The sequence below is a fragment of the Leptosomus discolor genome, chromosome 4, assembly GCF_034619465.1.
Source record: "Leptosomus discolor isolate bLepDis1 chromosome 4, bLepDis1.hap2, whole genome shotgun sequence".
NCBI classification, from domain to species: Eukaryota; Metazoa; Chordata; class Aves; order Leptosomiformes; family Leptosomidae; genus Leptosomus; species Leptosomus discolor.
The window spans coordinates 17438653-17462364 of record NC_141394.1 but is presented as its reverse complement, the minus strand read 5'-3'; the positions used below and the strand labels follow the sequence as shown (position 1 = coordinate 17462364).

Below are 23712 nucleotides of genomic sequence, written 5' to 3'. Positions count from 1 at the left end.
TCTCCCAGACAACATGAAGTGCTGGCTATATGTTTAAATATATGCCTGTGTTCCTTTCTCTTCAACACTCCTTTTAGAAATAGTATTTTGTATTCTTTTTTGTGTAAGTTTATTAAAAAGAGTAACATTTTATTTTTTAAGAAAAAGTTGTGGCTGATTGTCAAATTAGCTAAGATAGCATTTCTGTTACCATAAGGATCCTTTTAATTAGGAAAAAAAAAATAAATGTCAAGTTTCTTATCCTCACAAGCTGTTATTCATTACCAGTGCAGCAATATAGAAAACATAGCTTGGCTTACTACAAAAAAGGCTCTGTTTCAATATTAGCATCCTAAATTCTGTCACTGCAGATCTCCGTGCATTGCACCGGAGGAAGGAAAAGAAAAAAGAAAACCAAAAATTTGTGTTCTTCAGGGGTAAATGATAAAAGATCTCCTAGCTGCAAACACAAATACTTCACTCATAACCCAAGCACCAGACCATTTCTTTGAAGAAGCTTATGAGGCATTTAAGATATACAATGGCACAATATCATACAATGGAATTGAAAGAATTTCCTTGAGAAACCATTAACTTTGAAGGAATGTCTAGACAACTGTGTCAACAAATGCAAATAATTCATGCTTCTCAGCTTCTATCCAATGGATGGCCCCATGCTGAGTATACACAAACTCAGAAGAAAAAGGCATGTCACAGTCATATGACTAGGGAGTGTAACAGAGTCACACAGAAATTCAAGTCAATCTTGAAAAAAAACCTTCAGAAAGCTTTTCCCCAGGTTAAGCCAGCAGTGGGATAGGCTTCTGGTCATTTTGGCGAGTTTAAAACAGAGACTTACAGCTGATGCACCCTGGCTTCAAAGCAGGGGCAATGGAAGCAACAGCTGTTAGTCATGACCATTCACTCCGTTAGAAAAATAAAAACTAAAGGACTCCAAAATACTATACAACCTCTTGCAGTAACCAACAAAGTGGCGTCTGGAAACAATGCTTTTGCCAAAACTGCATCTGTAAGGCACTTAACAGGTATCTTTTATATATATATATATATATGTATAAAAATAAAATATGCACTGAAGCAACATTCACAAATACCCAGTTGTCTCAATTGTCTGTGTGTACAGTATAGTACATATATACATTCACTGTGACACGGGCCATCTCCATAATTATACCTTCACGGGTGCTTTGGGCTGCCTGGTTAACTTCAGTGCCTGTGAACAGTAAACAAAACAGTCACTTTTTTATACTTTTGAAAGCCAAACAACAGCACAAGACAAGATTTTTCATTTCTAAGGGCCAACAAAATGCTGCGTGTCCTTCTAGGAGGCTGAGTGAGGTGTGGGCATGCAGCTGACAGGCCACCCTGGGTTTTGTGATGATGATTTTATCTCTGATAGCCTATCACAACCTCCTCATATACAGATAGCCCTAGCAGGGGAACCACAAGGAATATGGCTACAGTACCAGTGGGTCTCAGATGTCTTTTAGAAAGCAACTATTTGGACCCCACTCAAACCACTTGTGGCACAGATACAAGAGCTTCTGACCCACTTCGGGAAAGACTGTGAAGAAAATTTCTGCCAACACCTTTGTGTTCCCTGGCCTCCTTCCATACGGCTCGAAGCCTGCTCAGAGTATAGTCACTGCTGCAGTGGTGGATGCCTTTTCTAAGAAAAGGTAAGAATAAGCCAAAGTCCATCAGTCCAGAGGTGACTTTACGCCAGGGAACACCTGACGTCTTTGTAGCTCTAGTCTACTCTTACTGAGGAGGAGAGAAACCACATGCCTTTGACAGCAGGGTCCAGGTCTGTGTTCCCCACGGGGCTGGCCAACTATGGTAGCCGAACTATTTATTCAGTGTGTGACAAAAGTCCAACTCAAACGACAGGTGATCGTGCTTCTAGTTTGTCAGGAAGCAGCCCCTCTAACTTAGAAGGCAAATATGACAGGCTTAAAAGGTGTTAAGTTTTCAGCTGCTCCTGTGTACCGATGTGGTCACTGTGAAGGATGCCTGTTGTTGGTGTGCTCTGCAACAAAAAAGCTCAGTGCTTCCTTGTGCAGGACGAATCAGCCTGAGTGAGAGGGGAAATTTGCAAATTCCTGGAATTTGGAACCTCTGTTTTCCTTAGCCTTTTGGGTGAAGTGCCCTGACAGACTGGCATTTGCCCCTCGAACAAGAGACTTATCATTTCTGGAGGGTTGGCTAAACAAGCAATTTTCAGTCTGAGAGATGTCTGATGGGTCTTCTTATTGTAGATATCAGCCTTTAATATCGTACATTTAAAGCTTGTAAGCACTGCTTGAAAAACGCTCCAGCACAAATGTAAACCCTTAAAAAAATCCAAAGCTTTTAGCATTTAGCTATTGTTAAATCTAGCCATTTGAGATTAGTCTTCTGGATATTATTCAGAAAGAGACTTTGGAGAGAGACATCATTCCACATTTTGTTTGGGGAAACAATTTTTTAACTTTGTAGTTTGGCAGATTCTGCTGCCATATTTACAAACTAGAAATACCTTAGTGCAGATGAACCTCTAAATATTTAAATTCAATTTCATACAACCAGATCACATGTACTATCATAATTAAGTAAGAATGTCACTGCAGTTGAGTACTGTGACTGGATAACCGTCTCCCCCTGCAAGAGAGATGCCAAAATGAAGCCAAGGTGTTTATAGAAAATAAACATCAAGGGTGATGATGACATGTTTATTTTCAAAGCGGGAGACCATTATCCAGTCACAACGTTCACTTCCATTATACTTATTATAACTGTACCAGACCCAAGCTCATTGATTTTTTTCAAAGAGTAATTAAAATAACATTTGTGAATAATACAGAAGACCAACTGAAGAAACGGCTGCAACAGAACAACAATCCCCCAAAGTGGCTCTACGGTAGCATTACAGTCTGATTAGCACAGGAGGTTTATTTGATGCTTAATGAATAAGAAACTAGTGCTGGTGAACTGTAAATCTCTCCAGTACTGGTTGACTTCTCTGCTGCCCTGTTTTAAGGCTGTGTTAACTTGCAGCAACTGACAGCAGTCCCTAAAGGCCATTACCACCTCTGAGGATCAGGGAGGTCTGGATGAGCTCCAGCCCCACTCCTAGTCCTGGCAGCAGAGAACAGTTAGATGCCAAAGAGAAGCCACCACTGCAGGGGTCGTTCTGTCACCTGTAGTATTAACTTTAGGCTATCTTTCTGCAGGAATAGCATGGAATTCTCTTTATACAACCGGTAATGTCTCCTGATAATTTCTGACTAAAAAAATCATGACTTTCAGACTGATGGAGAAATGTCACATGGTTCTCAAACTTCCATTTTTGGATGCTAAGATAAGTATATCTTAACAAGGTCTGATTTCTGGACTCAGTTCCCAAAAACTGAGAGTTTTCCTGCTTTTTACAATTCAGGTAACCAAAAGTGGAGCCACATTAAAAAAAATCACTGATTTGGGGAATTTTAGCATTCAAGTTAGCAAGGTGACTTCAGTGGAGTGAAGCTAGTAAAATGGCAGTCTGTTGGGTCTTGCTGAAAATTGGAAACATGGAAGTTATAAAATAAAAATTTCTCCACTGACAAGTGGAGAATGGAGGGTACTGGTGGCGCTGGGCTTCCCACAGCAGCTCTCAACCTTCACCTAAAGTTGCTGTCAAAGACTGCTTCAGTTGCCACAGCTTCTTGATCCTTATTCAGAACATTAAAGGCAGCATTAAAATCAGTTGCATGGACTAGCTTTCTGTGAGGTGGTTACTACTGTTCTAAAAACCTGACTAAAACCATTGCTATTATTTCATATTGATCACAGAATGGCTGTCAGATGTCAATAGCTTCAATTTGTACTGAAAAAAAGCATAATTTGAAACAGTGATGTCAATACAAAAACCTCTAGGTTATAGTCTATAAACCTACAAGCTATCCCATGCCATAATTTTGTCGTGAAATGTGATGCACTGTACTCCTGTAGACCTCTTGCTATTGAAAAAGGTGACCCAAGTAGAAAAAATACTCCAAAACATTAGTAAGTTTTCATTCTGCTTCAATTCAATTCAGAAAGTGCCCTCATTTTACCTGACTTCCCCATCTCCCATGCTAGTGGACAGATCTTTGTCCCTTCCCAATAAGGGAGATTCAAAGCTGTGATTATTAGCTAAAGATGGAGCCATTCTTATTGGGCATAATCAGAATTCATAATTTGAATTAATTCATAATTCGAACTAAGTGTAGAGGTCTAACTTCAAGATTTGAACCTTTTTGAAGCCAAGGGGGATAAAGTTCAGCATTTTAAATCTGATACTTTTGTGACTATCACTGTCCTAAAGGAAGTAAAGAAAGAGGAATAATCCCTACCATGGCATCTCCAAGAAAGAACGTGAGGAGTGCAAGACGTGTTTAGGTATTTTTTGCCTCATAGCACACTTTCCATTATAAATCAAACCCAGCAATTCTTACCTTTTGCCTAGAAACCATCCAAGATTTTATCGTTGGTACCAACAGACTGCCAAGAAGAATCTGAGCAGGATGATAGATGAGTAAGGGGACGGAAATTAAGGATAGGTGCTCATAACCTGCAAATACTATCTTCAGCATTGGAATCCCTGCAGGCAGAAAAACAGGAGACAAGAGTCTCACTTCAGACTTTGAGCTCCAGATAAAAGCAAAGCATTTTATGTTGCATTGACATTTCACAAGAAAACCCCAACCAAAGGCAAAAGAAACAAAATGAAGATTCAGAACTTTTACATAAAAAAACCAGCCCAAATAAACCAGCAAGAACATAAACAAAAGAAAATACATGGCAAAGAAATTTCTGTGGCAGAAAGGAAGGAGAAGGGGAATGCCATAAAAGATCTTTTCTAACTATGATAATAGCTGTCAAGCTCCTGCTGAAGACTTGATATAAAATGCGTTCTACTACAGCATGACTGTTTGGTTGCTGAGTTCAGCACAGTTCTGTACTGCTTATTTACTGAGTCCTCTCACTGCACTCTGTTTCGTGTTTCCATGATTGTCCTCCATCCAACTGCCCGACTCCTGCTTGTAACCTTTCTTCAGTCCATTCACCACTGGAGGAGAGTTGCGTTTTCCTGGCATACTCCCTGCTGGCAGGCGAGTACCCAAATGACAGCCTTCCCTGCTTTGACTGATTCATGCAGTCAAGGTAGAGAGTCAAGTACTCTGCAGGTGAGTGCTCCTGTGTTAGAGAACAAAACTCCCTGCTCTACCTGTATGTTTCAGAAGAGATACAGCATGAGAGAGAAAAGGTTTAGTGAACTCAGTGAGCAAGATGAAGTGGTCATGCCTATGAACAGTTAGGGAGCAGCTGGAGAATAGAAGTTGCTAGTTGCTGGAATGAATGAGCATTAAGAGTTAGAGATGGGCCATTTTTCCTAAGAGCTTGAATTTGCATTCAACAGTGCTAATTCTATTAGACACCTCCATGTATAATCTTCCCACTTGATGATGTGATATAGAAAATTAAATTTGATTTAGTTTTGCAGTAATGAAACCAACTATATTTACTTTGAACATGTTATTGCTCAAAATTATCTGTTTAAATCTTGGAATTTTGCTACCATGCTCCACAAAGCATAGGTGTGGGCAAAACTTGCAATCTGTCTTGCTTGACCAGACATTTGCATAGTTGCCAACAAGAGCAGCTGTGATTCCTCAGGAGCCCCCTGAGAACATACCTTATTTTCTCCCTCATCTTAAATGTCATTCTAGGAATCTTAAATGTCATTCTAGGAATCTTCTGCCAGCATCAACCTTGCAGTGAAGCAGACTACACACAGGTTTCACAGAGCTCATCTGTCTATCTCCTTTCTTAGCAACGACAAAAAGCTGAGCTTTGTGCCACATGCCCTCCACGCCCCCATTAGCAGATGTTTCAGATCAGCCAGAGTTGCCATGTTTACATAAACTTTTTTCTACGTCTTGGATAAATTCCCATTTTCAACACCCTTTCAGGTTTCCCTTAATGAAAGTTACCTCCTCACTATATGCAGAAACAGCTTATTTGTTGAGTATTACCACTCCATCAGTGCCCTACTATTGCTGACACATATCTAGGCTTGCTGAGATCTTCATGATGTTTCCGCAGCACCATTTCTTGTAATTATTTTGATTAGCTTCATCACATTACACCACTAGCAATGTTGTCCCCATACTAGTAGCCTTTACTTATGTGGGTATTTCCAGGGAAAGATTAAATCAAATAAATAAAGGCTTGCGGGCTTAATTTCAATATAATAATTACCTTCAAAACAACATTATGGACCTATCACACAATAGGGCTGCTTATTATTAACAACACTAATTTCTAGGGTTTGGGAATAGATGGTATTTGGCTAGAAATTAAATGGGCATTTGCATTATATTAAGGAGTGCAATTTACTTCAAATGCCCATTGTACTGTTTTTGTAAACAGATAAAGGTTTTATTGCCTGTTTCCAAGGCTCAACTTGACCCTTGTGGGTCCTTTTCTGTTCTCTAACCACAGAAAAATAATCTAGAGTCCCAACCTACGAACAAGCTATATTTATGTTCGTAAGACAGTACCTGGTGTTTTGGTAGTGCAATTTCATCCACAGATCCAAAACCACTTTAGTAAACTGAACAGGACTCCTACAGAGAATCAGAGAACACTAAAATGACTAGCCTAAGATCACACAGAAAACTAACGGCAGAGACGTAAACAGAATGGATCCAAAGTGACTGAGACGTACTTTAAATTACTGTACATTTTCTGAACAAAAAGATGAGAAATTCCAGCCTAAAAGGTAAATTCTCTAGAGGAAAGCTGTTTCAGTAAACTAGGAAAGGAAAATTAAAGTTGTCAAATATAAATACAAAATACTATAATTAGTGTGACAATATAATTAGATCACTGAGTGGAAAGAGGTTCTTAATTCACAGCTTGTTTAAATACATGTCACAACAATAGGTTCTTGTAAGCTACTAATGTGCAATTAAAGTTCCTGTTATTTACCAGGAAAAACTAACTGGTGAAAAGAAGAAATAATATTTTTGCAGGTAAGCATTAGTTCAATGGAAAGAAAAAGTCCTGTTGCCCTTTTATGCACTTTCTGATTTTTATAATTCCAACTTTGCCAGTATGCAGGTGTCTCAGAAAATATCTCATGACAGAGATCCACAGACTACACTCACAAATGCTTGTGTCAGTAATATTACCACAAAGCTAAACAAAACAGCATGGGTTTTATTTTGTTTTTAAAAATGTTGTCTAAACTTTTTCACAGCAGCACATTGTAACTGCAAGCATCATAGTGACTGCTAATGTTTTCCAAATAGACAAAACTCATGCAAATTCATAATTAGCAAACCCATACTTTAATAGCTACTTTTCCTTCTCTTAAAAAAGTAAATAACTGTATTTTTTAATATATATAAAAAACTTTAAAAAACCCCAAAATCCACACAATGAAAAAAGAAGAAAAGTGTCATTATAATGCCTGCGCTGATGCTGTATGCTGAATCTTAGCCTGTAACGCGTTTTCCAGATGAGATTATAAACTAGCACTAAGAGAAGCTGTAACAGAAACACTGACTGAAACAGTAGTGACATGAACAGTGCAGCTATAACAGAACTAATAAAGTGAGATGAGTTTAAATCTTTCAGATAGAGAGCAAGGAATGAAGGTGCTAAGCAAAATGGATATAGTTCTCTTTATTTTGGGCTGTCCGCTCCTCTCTTCTTCATCTTTTATACCATATTGCTTCCAGTGCCAATGGAGTACAATAGCTAAACTAAGTCTAAGATAAATACAATTTTGCACGGGATCAAATCACTTATATTAAACCCCAGACTACTATCTTCATCTTAAGTTTCATCCAAGTACACAGCAGCTCCTCCCTCTCCCCACCCCCCAATATTACTAGGGTATTTATTTGCCATCTGGAGCATTAAGGCTTCATTCATACGCATAAAGAATAATGCCTGTAAGGATTTTTCGTTTCATTTACATTAAGCCGTTAATCGTGCTTATCTGGGTAATTGGACTGACTTCTATGGGTCTTCATCTTGATTGACACTTGAGGAACAACACTGGCATTATCAGTTTATAGACAATCTTTTTGCTCAGTTTTAAGACTGCTGTCATGTTACAAAGGGTCATGCCACAAACACCCGTTCACGTTGCTGCGGTTTATGGAGTTACAGGCTTCCAGCAGCTTGGTTTGACTCCTCTGCCAAAGACCCTCACTCACTTATCATGAGAACTGAATAACAAAGTGCTTCTCTGTGGTTTGGTGCCAACTTGGACAGCTTTGCTCAAAGTAGGAGTGTAAAAAACTGTTGAGTTGCCAAAATCTTTTAGACAGCCTTGGACATGAATGTGTGTCCAACTCCTGGATCAGAGCTGACCAAACTCTGTGACAGGCGCCAGTCAGGGTTGTATCCCATCCTTTTCCAAAGAAGAGAAGTGTGGTACCCAGCTGGGTGAGAAAACAGCACCTCACCTGTTCAGGACTAGAGAGAGCTGTGGCAGAAAGGAGGAAGCGCTGAGATCATCCCACAGATATCCCTTACAAACAAGATCATTGGTATGCCCAGCTTTTTACCCTGAATTTCCTCTTCTCCTTCGGCTATGTTTCTCCTACCAGTGCTCCCCTGTGATCCCATCTTCCTCCTTGCTCCTTGGCTCCGGTATTCAGAGGCTCTTTTTCAGTTTGTATTTTCTCCCTTCCTCCTTTTTCCTCCTCTTCTCCACTCCCATGCTTCCAGCCTACTTGGTTTTGCTTCCCAAGACCTTTGATTCTGCTCACTTGCAGCAGTGTAAATTCTGGGTACTTCCACTAAAATCACTGAGCTCCACTAAGTGCAGTGGGCACTAAAATCACAGTCCCACTGCAACCGAGAGAAGCGAATGAGGCCTGGGATATGCAGTACATTTCCTTTTTCTCCCTGTTTTCCTGTTACATTTCATGTAACAACTTCGCTAGCTCTGAGGAAGAGCTAGCAAGAGGAAAGCTGCTTATCCATGACCTTCAACAATGGCAAGGAAGAGTGAGCGGACTGCTCTTACGGTCTGGTAGAAGGAGGCCCTGTTTGCTCTCCATTGCTCCAGGGTATTCCAGTTTGGCTCCAAGGCTGTGTTTTATCAGTCCTGGTCAAAGGCCACTGTTTCTTTAGTAGCCTGCACAACTGAAAGCTATTTATCCTTCCTCCAGCTTTGCACCCAGTATAACCTCCCACATCCTCCCCTTTCCCCTTTGCTACTTTCCCGTTTTGTAGTCACCTTCTTAAAAGGCCCATGAAAATATTATGCTGCACTTCACTACATTTAGTTAACTGTAAAATAATAATAATAAAAAATCCTAAAAGATTTGAAGGTATTTTTAAGAGAATTTAAATATAGGACTCTTTTCATCTAGCTATCACTGCAGTAATATAAATGAAGCAAATTAATTTTAATGCTCCAAGGTACTGATTCTGTGTCACTGTCACTGACAGGATCCAACTAGATTTTATGAGATGGCATTTGACTTTATGGAAGTGAGCACTATGCACGCATTTACAATTTTACAGGGACTTTAAGCTGTCATGCTGAAAAATGTTTATAAAACATTAATCAAAAAATGCCTCTTTAATACAATGCATTGTCTGAAAGATGTTAGAAGGCACATATTGTAAATGGATTCTTTTTCTGACTAAAGTAATTTCTACCAAAAGCCTTTCCCCACTGCTATACAAGTACACAGTGTGGAGAGATAAAGAGCACTTTCTCAGCACATTACTACCTGATCCAAACACTTGGGAAATCACTAATGTACAGCATGCCATATTTCCATGTCACACATGACACATTTGTCTAAAATTACCCAACAGAGTTTGACATTGCAGCAGATTCCATAGCAGAGCTTTCAACTGACATCTGCCAAGTAAGAACTTCAAGTAGGAGCTTTCTTCTTCTAACAAGCAAGTAAGAGTTTTCTTTTATCCTATACCCATGATGGGAGTGATAAAACAATAAGTACTGGAAATCAGATTTTTTTCTATTTTAATATGTTTATTTTATGCTCACTGAATGTGTAAGCTCCCCTTAAAGCACTGTTTCATCATTTGCTGTTTTCTATCACATTGCAATGGGTTCAGAGAACTTAATAGAACATTTTTATTACCACCAAAACATAGGCCATTATCTCTCACACCCAAAGCGGAATTACTGCTAGATGCTCTACTTACATACTTCACTGTATAGGTTTTTTCCCTTCAATGTCTTCATAACAAACAATTTATCCTAAAACTTTATTGCTTACATTACTGAAACACATTCCAAATCACAAAAGGCTGCAGCATTTCTTCTAGGGAAAAGAGGTTTGGGGCAAAACAGAGAGGTCACCACTAGGGCTATGGAACCACGAGGCATTCAGGAATCAGAATGTCAAACAACCCTCACAAAGAGGCAGTGGAAATGCTTTGAAGAAAAGCCTTACCCTCTGGATTTTCAGTTCTCACTTCTACTCATCTATACATTTCAGGACTCTCAATTGCCGTAATCTTCAAGTGCAATATGCAAAATGAATCAAGTGTATGATGGTAGCTTCTCTGGCACTCTCCACATTACTTTTTTTCTGAAGGATCCTCTCAGGGGTTGATGTGAAGGGAGGAACATGAGTAGGTCAAATAGCTATTTCTTTTTTTTCAACTGAGAAAAGGCCTGTAAAGAGGGGCATATATTTCATTAAACCCTTCCCAAGTTGCCATAACCGGGGGTTTCTGAGCTTGTCCCTCCAAAGACAGTGCCAAATGAGCACCCGAAATTTTACTACCAAGTTTCAGAACAGTATTGCATGCAGCCCAGTGACTGCACGGTGAGACATGGGTGGTGAGATCTGGGAAAATCCAGTTTAGAGGATTAGAAAGAAGTTGTTCATGCAGATAGCTATCAGAATGGCAAAGATGCTGCTGATCTCTTCACTGAAAACTTTCTTAAGGGTTTCCCTGTTTCTTCCCAGGCAAATCACATTGCTATGGTTAGTTTTGAGGGGACAGAAGTTTATATGCTATGCCTATCCTCAGTGAAGTCTAGCCAGGAATAGAAGATATTTCTTGCCCTTGTTCAGACTCTGTTAGGACATACTGAGATCACAATAGGACAAGTTGCTTTTGACAAATTAACTGGTTAAGGATTCTTTTTCCTATATCCATGCCCTCTCCAAAGCATGCACTGAACTCAACTTAAATGCTCTCCCTTCAGGACCAGTTTCTTTCAGGTATGGGAATAGCTGAATGATATCTGACAAACCACAACAATACAAATATTTGCTTGCTACCGAGTATTCCTATTTCAGCTGAAAAAAGCACCTTTCAATTAATATGAAATCACATTACACTGGAGACAGAACACATTACTTGAAGCTGAGCCTAGAACAGGCAGCCAACTCTTCCCCTGGGTGAAAAATTCCTTAGAGGAAAATTTGGTAGTCCTTTTCCAGCCCCACTCCAGCTGCAATTCTGAGATTTCTTTTGCTCTTAGCCCTATCCAAGAGATCCTAGACCTTACAGGCTTTTTGTACTCTGCAAAGTAATCAAGCCTGAGAGAAGTAACAGACAACATTTGCTACTCTCTTGTCCAGAAGCAATAACAGCATCAAGGTAAGATTCCATCCACAGTGGCTAGTCAATGGTTTACAACGGTACGATTGTTTGTGGCACTTTTGGTTCAATCACACCTTGGTGACAAAGCCTAGTGTTGCCATGGAAATCTGACTTTTGCCAGTAGGTATAAAGAGATCATCCATCAGCACAGCCACAACTGCCTCTGGGTGGTATGACACTTGGTCTCTGACTGGGAAGGATCTGCAATGTTTGTAGCAGTTGAGACTACATTCTCCTTTCCTTTTTGCCCACACACATGCTGTATGAAGACTTGTGCTTAAAATATTTTCCAGGAAAAGACAATTTTTTCCAGTATGTTTTCATATTTCAGGTCAGTGGTAAGTTTAATGGAAAGCAAAAAACAGGCTCACAAAGTGCTAAAAACAAGCATCTGAGGGGGAGGTTTTACAAGGGACTGGTGAGACATTAAGGGAGTCTGGAAGAGCTGCAGGGGAAAACTGCAAAATGGAGGGCTATCCTAGTTCAGTCTGGACATCTGCATGGTCCCTAATCTTTAAAAACATTTTCACCTTCATCCCTGTCCTTGGGAAAGAACAATGATTTACCAGAATACTCAATAAGCTCTCACGTCACATTAAATGACTTACTTCTTTTGGAGGACTAGAATTATTGGGAAGGATCTGTACTGAATCAGAGTGATGTGGTCACATACTGGCCATATAGTTATGCTAGGATGCAAGAATTTTGCTGAGACCCACACTATGTTGTAAGAGACTGGACTGGTCTAATATTTAAGTAAAGAAGGAGGAAGAAGAGAAATGAACGAGAAATAAAATATTTCTTTTGCCATTACTCTAACAAGAATTAAAAAAGAAGAAAACCTAATATGCTTTGAATGCTTTTACTAATTCTTATTCTTCAGGTAACTGGCTCACTATACTCATCACAGAAATCAGTAATTTAAGTGCAATGTAAGTACAGTTACTAGGAAACAGCACACCTTGATACTATCAAAGTTTTAAGTAAATAAAAATGTAAAATCTGGGAGGAAGAGAAAGAAAATAGTTTGTCTATTTCTGGGTTTTCAATGGGTGCATTCAGATTGGAAGTGATGTTGAAGGAACAACACAGGCAATCTTACCAGCTGCTAACAATGAAACATTTAACACCAACAACTGAAGACTGATGCCTTAGACTCCCAAACACCTCCACCTGTCTGACAATATGGTAGTAGTAATTAGTTAACAGGGAATTCAAGAATGAATTGAACAACCGTAAGTCAAATTTTAAATGTGACTTATCCTTAATTTGGCATCACAATGTGGGAGTAGCAACCATGTAAGCTGATCCTCACAATTCAGTGCTTTTTTTATTATTGCTGGGATATCAGTTCACTCTTCATACACATAACATACTCAAGGCACAGGGTAAATTCTTCCTTACAATTCACTAGCAATATCTAAGCTATGAAGTTTAAATGACTGGAATTTAAACACTTCCTTCCCTTTTCTATAATTCTTGTAGCCAACACTTTTTGAAGGTTTAATAGGTTAGACCTACTCATGAAAGGAATTCTGGACAAAGAAACTGACAAATAACCTAAAACCAGGAAGCTGAGATTTGATTAATTTGATTATTTCCTTGAACATTACTGCCCTTTCCACGCATAGTTGAGGGTAAGATTTCTCAGCATTAAAGTTTTGATTATGTGGATTTTATTTACACATATTAAAAAAGCCATTATAAACATGTTTCATAGTTGTTCTTAGTATATTTTTAAACACAAGCAGGAAATTATTATGCTCCAAACTGTTTCATACTGTCTTTTCATTAAATTTTTTTTTAAAGCTTTTTTTTTCTCCTGAAACTTTGATGCAAACAAAGATATGATACAGAAATGCACTATAAATAGTAAAACAAGAAAACCCTTCTTTTCATAAAGAAAAAAATATTTGTTAGGAATGCTAGCATAATTTTTCCTTTAACTCTCTCTTCATCTGATTTCTGTGGCCAAGAAAAGAATATGTGAGGCCAGAAAATCTTTAATGGCCCCGTCATTTAGGAAGGCATTTTGAGAAAACAGCTCACTACCTAGAAATACTGAGGGATACTATTTCCTATTCTAAAACTCTATGGACTACGGTTATATACTTGCAGTAGTCACGACAGGTTTTCCAGGAGGATTGCTCTTCCAGATTCCCAAGACTATCCTGTAATAGAAGATTTCTAAATCTTGCTGCTGCTGTTGATTTTTCACATCTTTGCACCCACTGTTTTAGAAGTGTCTGGAGTCAGCAGCTCAGACTGGCTGCCAGAAGGTGCACTGAGAGCAGCAAATGTAGATGCAACTCTCTCAGGGAGACTCAACATCATCTTCAATACTCGCCAGCTTTAGTATGGGTGACACTTGTAGCCTCTGCCAGCTTGAGGTAAAAAAAAATAATCTTGAGTCATGTCCAAACGTGGATCTTCCCAAGAGTAACCTGTCAGCTGTCTGCTGAATATAATGTAGTTTCTTAAAGTAGATAAATTAACTTTAACTGTTTTTGGTGGGGAGGGAGGACTCTTGTGTCATTATAATTTTACAGATGGGTATGTGTGTTTATTTTTTTTATTATAAAGAGGTATGAGCTTGCTGTCATTAAAAACCTGCAATCTGGTTTTTAGTGTCTGATCCAATTACGTGTACATCTGGGAAGACACACAACCAAATAAATAATTGGAGAGGTGCAACTCTGAAATGACAATTGTTATTCATCGATCTCTTTCTGCAAGTCGAGATTGAGAGATGTAAACTTCAAGTGAATGAGATCTCCTGGGTGAGATTCTTCAGTTCAAACACAGTAAACAACTGTTGTCCTCTGATGCACATTTTAGTACTGCTGGAGGCAAACTTTCTAAATATTAATAAAATCCTACTACTGGCAGAGTATACAGATGAAAAGGAAGCCCTGGGAGCTGGTACAGAATTTCTTGCCACATTCTAAGTCTAATCAAAGAAACGTACGTTTCAGGTCAGAAAGGAAAGGAGATTCCCTAATTTACTCTAGTATTTCCACTTCTTGAATCACAGAGAGGTCAAAATTGAGTGAACTGCAATAGATTAGACAGCTATGTTGTGAATCTTGTGATTAAAAAACCAAGGGAGAATCAGGTACTCTGTGCCCAAAAGCCACTATTACTAACTGGACGATGCTATTTCCTACTTCCAGAATGGCCTGCCAGCATATTTTCTTCCTGAGAGTAGAGCCCCTAGGGATGCTCTGGTCTGAAGAAGACAAATAGGGGTTGCTTGCCCAGCCACATATATGTGTAGCAAGGGAAAATAAAAGAGATGCTCTGGCACAGACTATCCCAGCAACCACAGCCTACTCAAAACGGTCAGTTTGACATCTTGTGGAGATAGCCCTTTCAAGTGATTGGTGGCTTTAGTATTACAGAAATGCTTACACATGCAAAATGGCATCTCAGCTCAGGTGGATGTCTGTGCAAGCCGGAAACATTCACGCTATTCCCAGTTACAGAAATCTTCAGTCTATATTTGGTTTTGCTAATATTTCGATATGGCAGCTGTACTGGAAATAGCAGCATTTCCCAGGCATTCTTTGGGGTCTACTGGGACAGAAGACACGCCAATTACATGGGAATAACCTGACTGATGATATTGCTTGGTAAGAGCCAAACATTGGTTCTACAAGACTGCCAAGCTAGGGAAGGCAATTCACCTGCCCTCAGGTTGGGCTACAAAAAAAAGATGTTAACATGAGAGAAGTGCAGTAGATCCAGCTGCTTCTGCTCTCCCTGTTATCATCCCATGTAACACAAATCCCTCCGTTCTTGTTTTCCAGAGACAGAGAGAGGACAAAGAGAAGGGGAAACACAGAGCAGAGGAAAAAGCCCAGCCAATCACTTGCTGCTCCTTCCAAGCAAATGCTGAGCGAAGACTGAAGAGATGAGAAAAACTTTTCATTTTGGCCCAAAGAATCACAGCATCAAAACTCATTAAAGGTTCTGGCAGCCACTAAGCCCCCCGGGATCTCAGAAGCAGGAATGGGAGAGTTTCTAACTCTCTGGCAGTAGTAAAGGGTACATATTGGCCCAGACACAGCCTCCACAAGACACTAATTCTTTCAAGCATATTCCTCCCATCAGCTTCCCTTCTGCCCCAAGGATCAGCACCCACCAATTCTAGGCAGAGGAATAGCCAGATCATTTTCACTTACATCACTCTATCAGACACCTGGGGAAGAAATGAGACTAGAAGTCTGTAACAGGTAAGAAAATATGCAAATTCAAGCACTAATAACACCAAGAAGTATGACATGATGCCAGCAGTAATGTCTCCTGTTCAACACTCATAGGAAATTTTTGCAAGTAAGAGAGATTGTATCAAAAGTCTTACTCTTGCAAATGTTCACAGAGCAATTAACCAGGGTTATTTTCTAGATCTTTATGTAACAGTCAAGAGGAACTATTCACACATTTATAGCTAGTCACAGTTAGTACCTTGATGAATAATCACCTTAGAGGACAATTCTCTGCCAGGAGCAGAGAAAAAATACCACATTTCAAAAATACCACAGAGTATAGCCTGAATACTCACTTAGGGCAACACACCCGATTTACTATCTTACTTTCTATTATGGAATTATTAAGAGATGCCCCCTTTTTAAAACCAAAACAATCTACCTTTTATCTTAACACAAATTAGAATGTTTTGGCATTTTTCTGTGTAAAGGTGCTTATCACCACACAATGAGAAAAGCCTGTGCTTGATTGGTACAGCATTTCACAGAGGAAAAAAAACAAATGAAGCAAAACCCCAACTAATACTAAGCAGCAGTGGTTTAGGCTCTGCAAATATATTATTTATCTCTGAAAAAATTTGTAAAGAGGTCATGAGCAAAAATATAGATAGCTATGAGCAGGTTGGAGCTATACGTGAGCACGATGCACTCTGTCACATTGTGCAGCTGGGGAACCCGGGGGAAGGCATGGGCTGATTAATCCATAGCCTAGACGATCAGCTCACAGACAATTGAGCTGCCTGTGAATCTACTTGTGCATTGCAGCAGGCTTTTAAGAACTGTTCAAGTACGGACTATCAGTTCCATACTCTTGCTGTAAGAAGCTGAGTATTTAAAAAATAAATTTGAATAAAATTAAGGCAAAACAAAAAAAGTTAGCACTTAGGCTTTTATTTGCAAAATTAACTCTATTCTTTCCTGAAAGTATTTTGTAGCCTAGAAACTTTGCATTACTTTAAGAATTCTATGGTCAAAGAATGGCTACATTGATAAATCCAAATGAGGAAAGATACACTCTACATCACAAACAACACATTGTTTTTATTGTAAGGTGGAGTTATTTTTGTTGTTTTGTTTTGGTTTTTTTTTAAGCAATCTACCGTTCATCATACCTGCAGTACTAACATTTGCACTTGTGGTAGCCAAAATAGGTAGCAGCACTCCATTTTTTGCTGACAAAATAATTTTACATAGTAAATTCAAAAAATTAAAGTGAAAACATGTTTTGAGAATCCTGCATTTTACTTTTGGAGTTGTAACTTCTGGCTAGCAATTCTATCTCTGCAAAAAATAAAATAATGTTCTGTGCTTGACTGCAACTTTTATGTAAGTGCAGGCAACAACAGCAGTATTTTTTTAGATGAGCCACACTGATAGCTTTGCACTTCCTTGAGGCCTCTTCTTTTCTCACTGAATGAACTCCAGGGAATGGCATCATGTCGGGCTTTCCAGATGGATTATGTGAAGCCATAGCTCAATGTCATTTTCAATAGCAAGGCTCATAATTAAAGGTCAAATAGTCACTTCATCTGCAATCAATCAATAGAAGAAGTACTAATACTAAGTACTAATCAATCAATGGCAAATGCACTAATAAAAGCCATGCATCAAATGTCCGCATATGTGTGTGCTCACATGTACTGTGCATATATGTGAGTAGGGAGAAGGAGAGAAAGAGAACAAAGTGTGGGTGAATATGCCAGAGGGCATTGTGAATACTATATTTATCTTCGCTCCTTGTAAGTTCATATCCTGTTCCACTCATTCAGCAAAATACAAATAAACATTAGTTTTTCTGCATGTGATGCACTGTATTCAGAAAAACTGCCAAAGCACGCACCTCTATACAGAAATATCAGCTTGTGTTCCTAACTAAGGAACACAAAGGCACCTACCCTGCGTAATTTGTCCTTACACAAACATGCCCTGCACTCTGATCTTTGAGACAAAAAGTGTGTCAACTGTTCTGTCTACAAAATAAAACCCAGCATATGGGAACAGCACTCATCTCTGTGCAGAGCAAGCACTTATTCACGGATTCAACAGTGGAAGTGGCAGTTGGCCTCATGAGCATGCACTGCATGGGAATTAGTTGGTTTCATAATATGGTGTGGGAGAAAGTGACTTATAAAAGTCTTCTCATGCCTCTCCTATTACCACTTCTAAAGCTTTAAAGCTGTCAGCTCTTCTCCCACTTTAGTCGGTGCCATTCTAAGCTCCCCAGGGAATGGGCCAGACGTACCTATTTGGAGTTTCACCTGCCAAGCTGAGAGAAATCAGTTTCAAAGCGAAAGAACAAGTGTTGGGGGGTCATTTATACACTACCACTGGAATCTTGAAGACAAACAAAGCAGAGCTCCACATCGGACGTGAAACCAGACCCTGAGCGGTGTTTGTGCTTTCAGGCATTGTAATGACAGAGGGAGAGGGAAAAACTCTCTCCGCTGCAAGAGAACAGAAGGTTTCTCATTGCATGGTTTACTATAAACACCTCTGGACCAGCAGAAACGTGACAGAACAACAAAAGAGTAAGGGCCAAAATGCCTACATCTGTTCTTGTTTCTGCTAAGATCAGGGTGGACAAGACTGTGCTGTGGATAGATTTAACTGTCACTCAGAAATGGCTGATCTACTCTGCTTCCACCTTCAGTGAAGGAATAAATGCTAGCTGCTCTGGTTAATGTTCCTGTTTACATCACCAGCTCAGGGGCATGCCTCATCACACCACAGCTTTATAAAAGCCAATCCTCCCTATTTACATAGCAATGTGTGTTTATGCAGCCCTATCTTAGCTGGATCTGGTACTAATACTGAACAGAGTAAAATACCAGTGGTCTCAAAAGCAGCCAGCTTGAAACTGATACACAGCAGGCATGCCTACGCAGGGCACACATTGTGTAGGGGTGCTCACAAGAGCGGCGGGCTCAGGCTTATCAAGATGGATTCCCAGGGACTGACAAAAAGACCATTCCCTCATTAGGGGTGGTGCTTTATTCAGGACATGCTGCTGCTGACCTCATGCAAGACAAGCCTGGGAGCCTCAGAGAAACCTTGACAAAGCTGAACCTCAGAGACGGAATACAGCAAGGGAAGCACAGGTCCCAGGCACCCAGCGATCAACACAGGCCCTGAGCAGTAAGGAAAGGTAGTGCAAACGTGCAAAGCCTAAGAACTAATTACATCTTGTGACTGGCCTCCTAGGAGGCAAACTTGCTTTCCATGAGACACCAGCTCTTCAAGAATGAAGGCAAAGCACTCTGTCCTGAAGCTGACAAACCGAACAGTCTGTAGCCAAGAAACAGTCCTGCAATACTGCATTCTACTATCTGCCTGTTTCATCTCGACTTGCACGCTTATCCATGACGTGTATTAGCAAAGTAAAAGCATGTATGGCTGGGGAGAAGCTGCAGGAGTCCTTGAAGTCAAGGTGGGCAAAGTATTTTTGTTGGTGTGCTTGGGCAAAGAAAGCTGCAAAATACAAAGCCTGACTCATTGGGCTGTGCTAATGACAGCAGTAACTTGAAATTGGGAAAATGTGAGCCAAAAAGTCAAGGAAGCTAGGAACCTCAAACTAGCTCTTCTAAAGGAGAAAATAAAATATAAAAAGGAGAGTGTACTAGCAGAAGAAAAGTGAACTGACTTAGCTGTGTGCATAGGGTGCAGGTCAAGACAGGCTGCATAAGGATGCTTGGTAGAGTGAGTAAAATAAATGAGGAGTCCTCATTTTTTTCTGGGTGACAGCAAGGACTTAAAAAAAGGCTTTGTGCTTATTTTCTTAGTGTCGTTGCAAGCTGCAGAAGCATTCAACAGAGTATATATAAAACTATTTTCACTGGAGAGGGGAGACTTACACATTTGTGCTGTTAAATACAAGAAGCTTCTCTTCTGTAGTATCACAGTTGTGTCCTAAGTTTATATACACCTCCAAATAGCAAGCACGGTAGTGTGTTATGACTTACATGTGGGGTTGCTTTCGATAAATACAAGTGTAACTGTCCTCCTGAACACAAGCTCATTTATTAACTGAAGCTTCAGTTTCATAGAGCATTTGGCTGAAAAAGACCTAATGTCATTTAATCTATGTTCTGCTCCAAGGCAGGATCAACTCTAGCTATCTAATTCCTATCTGAGGCTTGTGTACAATGATAGGAGACTCAAGACATCCATAGGCAATATATTCCAAAGCTAAACTGTTTTACATGAGACAGGTTTCCCTGATTGTTAGCTTAAATCATCATCATCATTGTAACAAAGTCCTTCCCTTTTCAAAGTCCACTATGAAAGAGTTACGTTTTTCCTCCTTTGCATCAACCTTTTATGCATTTGAAGACCACTACTGTATTTCAGCTGTCTTCTCTCAACAATTCCAGTTGTTTCAACCTTCCTCCGAGGTCACATTTTTGAGGTCTATGATCATTCATGGCACTCTCCTCTGATCTCTTTCCAGTTGGTCCACATAATTTTTTAATTGTGGAACCCAAAACATCATGCAAATGTCAAAAGCCATAATGCTCTCAAGCCATACAACTTTTCCTACTTCTCTGCAACCCACAGGACCTTGTGTGAAGGGAAATTATGTTAGTTTGGTAGATATGCATTTGACAAATCTACAGGGCTGTTACTCATTTCCTTGCTTCTTCCTACACTGTTAAAATAATTTATTTAATTATTTGTTTCAGTAGTTGTCTACAAAATTAAGTTAAACTCACTGATCTATAATTCCTCGTCCCCTCTTCATTTCCATTGTGAAAAAGAGGCATTATGTTTGCCTTTTTCTTGTCTTCCAGGAACTCCTTCACTTCCCACAGACTTTCAAGGGCACTTGCTAACAGTTCTGCAGCACAGGCCTGGCTGAAGCAAAGAACCCTGAGATAAGTTTCACTATATCAGACTGACTTGGAAAACATCTCACCTAAGTACTGACTTGTTCTTCCCTTGTTTCAGGCTGAGTTCTTACCTTTGTTAGTGACACTAGCTGCGTTTCTCTTTGGCATATATTCAGTCACATATGCTTTATCAAACACGTTTTGAAAAACAGTAAGAAAATATTCAAGCACTAGTCGTTTCACTGACCGACCACAACAGATGAAGCAGTAGCAAGTGGCTGTAAGCATAACTGATTTAGCATTACTTTCTGAATGTCCATCAGAACACCTTATTATCACTAAGGGGTCATAAGTGACAAATACCTCAAGATGTGTTGATAAATTAATTCTAATAAATAAAACTATCCAAAATATCTGCAGACTTTAAATAAACACATACATTTTGCTCATGTTAAGCAAAAGACAGTTGTGTCTATTTGTGATCTCTGAATACATTACATGTTTTGATTTTCACCTGTACATCCCAGCTTTTAGGTGTAAGATTTTAATGTGAGACTGGGCAGATATACCTTACAATCTTTACAGTAGCAAACTTGAAAATTTTATCAATATTGGATTAGGCAATGGAACAGAATTAATACAGAAAGAAAACCTCAGCTTTCTGTAAATAAGGTGGCCTTACTGTATAACCACTAAAATCTCATCTGAGAAGATCATGTTGTCTGCCCTGTAATAATCATTTATTTTATCTGTGCAAGAATATTACCCTACTATTAGTATCATACTGGTAGCATTACTTGTCACAGTAAAACCAAACCCATTTAAGCAGAAAAGCTAGCAACCAACATTTTTTTTTTTCCAACACAGCAAGGTATGAATGTTACTGTGGTTTTGCTCAAAAGCTTATCTCCTGACTTACCCAGGGTGAGGGATTTGTGTGTGGAACAGAAAATGATAGCCACTGTGTCTGCTGGTGTGAAACTAGAGTTATTCCTAGAAAAGAAAGAGTTTTAATAACCTCTGATAGCAAAAACCTTCTTAAAACATCATTGATCAAATATATTACTTTGAGGATCCATATGCACGTTCACATCACTTTGATCAGATCTAGTGACAGAAATAATTCTACCCACAAATGAACAGTAGTGTTTGGTTTTTTTTTAAAAAAGCAGAATTGTTTCTCAGTTGTGGCAAACTCTCTAATGAATATGCTCCTGTGTGAAGGAGAGGAATTCCGAACACATGGTATGTAGGACAGAACTTTACTCCAGCCAAGGTTATTTTTGCAAACATGCTTTATCACAGCAGTGGCCAGCTTGCCTCTGTAACAAAAAAAGAGAATGGCCTACGATTTCTTTGCCTAGTATGTAATGTTATCAAAATGTTCAATTTAGATAGCATATTGAGTCTACACTACCAGCACTACTTAGAATATGTAGTTATCTTCCACTTCAGACGAAAACTGCATCTAAGGGTTTACACACTGGGAGTATGGCCAGGAAGGGTGGAAAAATGGCATAGAGAGTGAGGTGTATGACTGGCCAGTGGATCATCCTTTGGTCCAAATTAGGAATCAGTTTATGAGATCCTAAGTATTTACCATACTGAGTTGGTTACTACTTACGGCATTTTACATCGTATAGTTGGGACATATCTTCCCCCCAGGTTAGGTCTAGCAGTTCAAAAGTTATTTAAAAATGGGTATGATCTTGTCACAGAGAAATTTTCTTGTGGCACTAAAAAAGCATAAGTAGCTCTAAGACATTGCAATTTTCTTTGTAATTCTTCCTTACAGATATTGTATAATTTATATAAAGCATATGTGTGAAGTCTGCTTTGTTGTGTCACTTCCCATCCAGCAGAGTGCTGCTAAGAAAAATACTCCAGTAAGGCTAAGCAAGAGGACAATGGTGGATACTCTGACCAGCTCAAGTGATGCACTAAGCCATTGGTTAACACCATTCTCACAGTACTATTTTTTAAGAAGTGAATGCACAACTGTTCTTCCTGGTTGATCTTTAAAAAAGAAAAAAAAAAAATAGCTCTACCAAACATTAGCTCAGGACAACTGTCTTTTAAGAATCACCATATAAACGTAACAAATTTGACATATACAGAGAAGAGTGAATTGCCAGCCCAGCAAATGTATCTTGAGATGTAAAAAGTCAAACTGAGTTCTCTCTCTCATATGTCATCAGCATGTCTGCAGGGCAAATTATACCTTCAGTGACATCTGTGCAAATCCATTTTTTTTCAGTGGATGAGGTATAGCAGTGATTGATTGAGATTTAACAACTCTGTAATTAACACACAAGAAAGGACAGAATTCAGGTCCTGCTCTCTTAGCCTATGAAACTCTAACAGAGAAAACGCAGTAAGGACAATATGAAATACCAAAATAAGGTCACCCCTATTCAGAAACGTGCCCTTAGATATTTGCATAAACTGTCTCTCTCAAACCGAAGATATAAGACAAAACAAATATTCAAAGGTTCTAATTCAGCACATTCCATTACCTTGTAGAGAAGAGGAAAGTCAAAAACATGAAGCTCATCTGAACAGAAAATACTGAAAGAAAAACAAGTTAAAATTAGACTTAGATCACAGAAGTAAACATCACTTAGATCTCCGCAAATGCTGTGTATGTGCCTTTCGCCCCTACACAACGGGTCAAAAGCTAGGCTGGACCAAGTCTATGCAGAGAAATCCAATGACAGACAACCTTTAAAGACTGTCTGGAAGAACAACGGATACCATTACATCCAAGAAAGTTAGAGCTAATATTATGGCTACCCAAGTTCTTCCTGAGGTAACTCTTCTGAATCAAGTATTTCTTTACATGATGAATGGCAGGAAAGTTCACTACTGCATGCTGCACATCGGTTTGCACTAGCTTTGCTTATCAGGTCGACAACATAAAATCTCTCAGACATGCTCTGGTTGCCAGATATTTAAATGTAGTCCCTTTCTATTTAAGAGGAGAAAGTACA

The 23712-nt window shown here is 39.3% G+C and overlaps 1 protein-coding gene across 2 annotated transcripts in view; it reads right to left on the bottom strand.

The window, feature by feature from the left end:
• Window positions 1-1168: 1168 nt before the first annotated feature.
• SLC10A7 (solute carrier family 10 member 7) overlaps window positions 1169-23712 on the bottom strand; it is a 151928-nt gene continuing 129384 nt past the window's right edge. For both annotated transcript variants that reach the window (XM_086464258.1, XM_086464259.1), the window contains 4 exons: window positions 23239-23290; window positions 21642-21715; window positions 4458-4603; window positions 1169-1213 (listed from right to left, as the gene is read on the bottom strand). In XM_086464258.1, coding sequence (XP_086320384.1) covers window positions 1169-1213; window positions 4458-4603; window positions 21642-21715; window positions 23239-23290 — 317 coding nt within the window. The remainder of the gene's footprint in view (window positions 1214-4457; window positions 4604-21641; window positions 21716-23238; window positions 23291-23712) is intronic.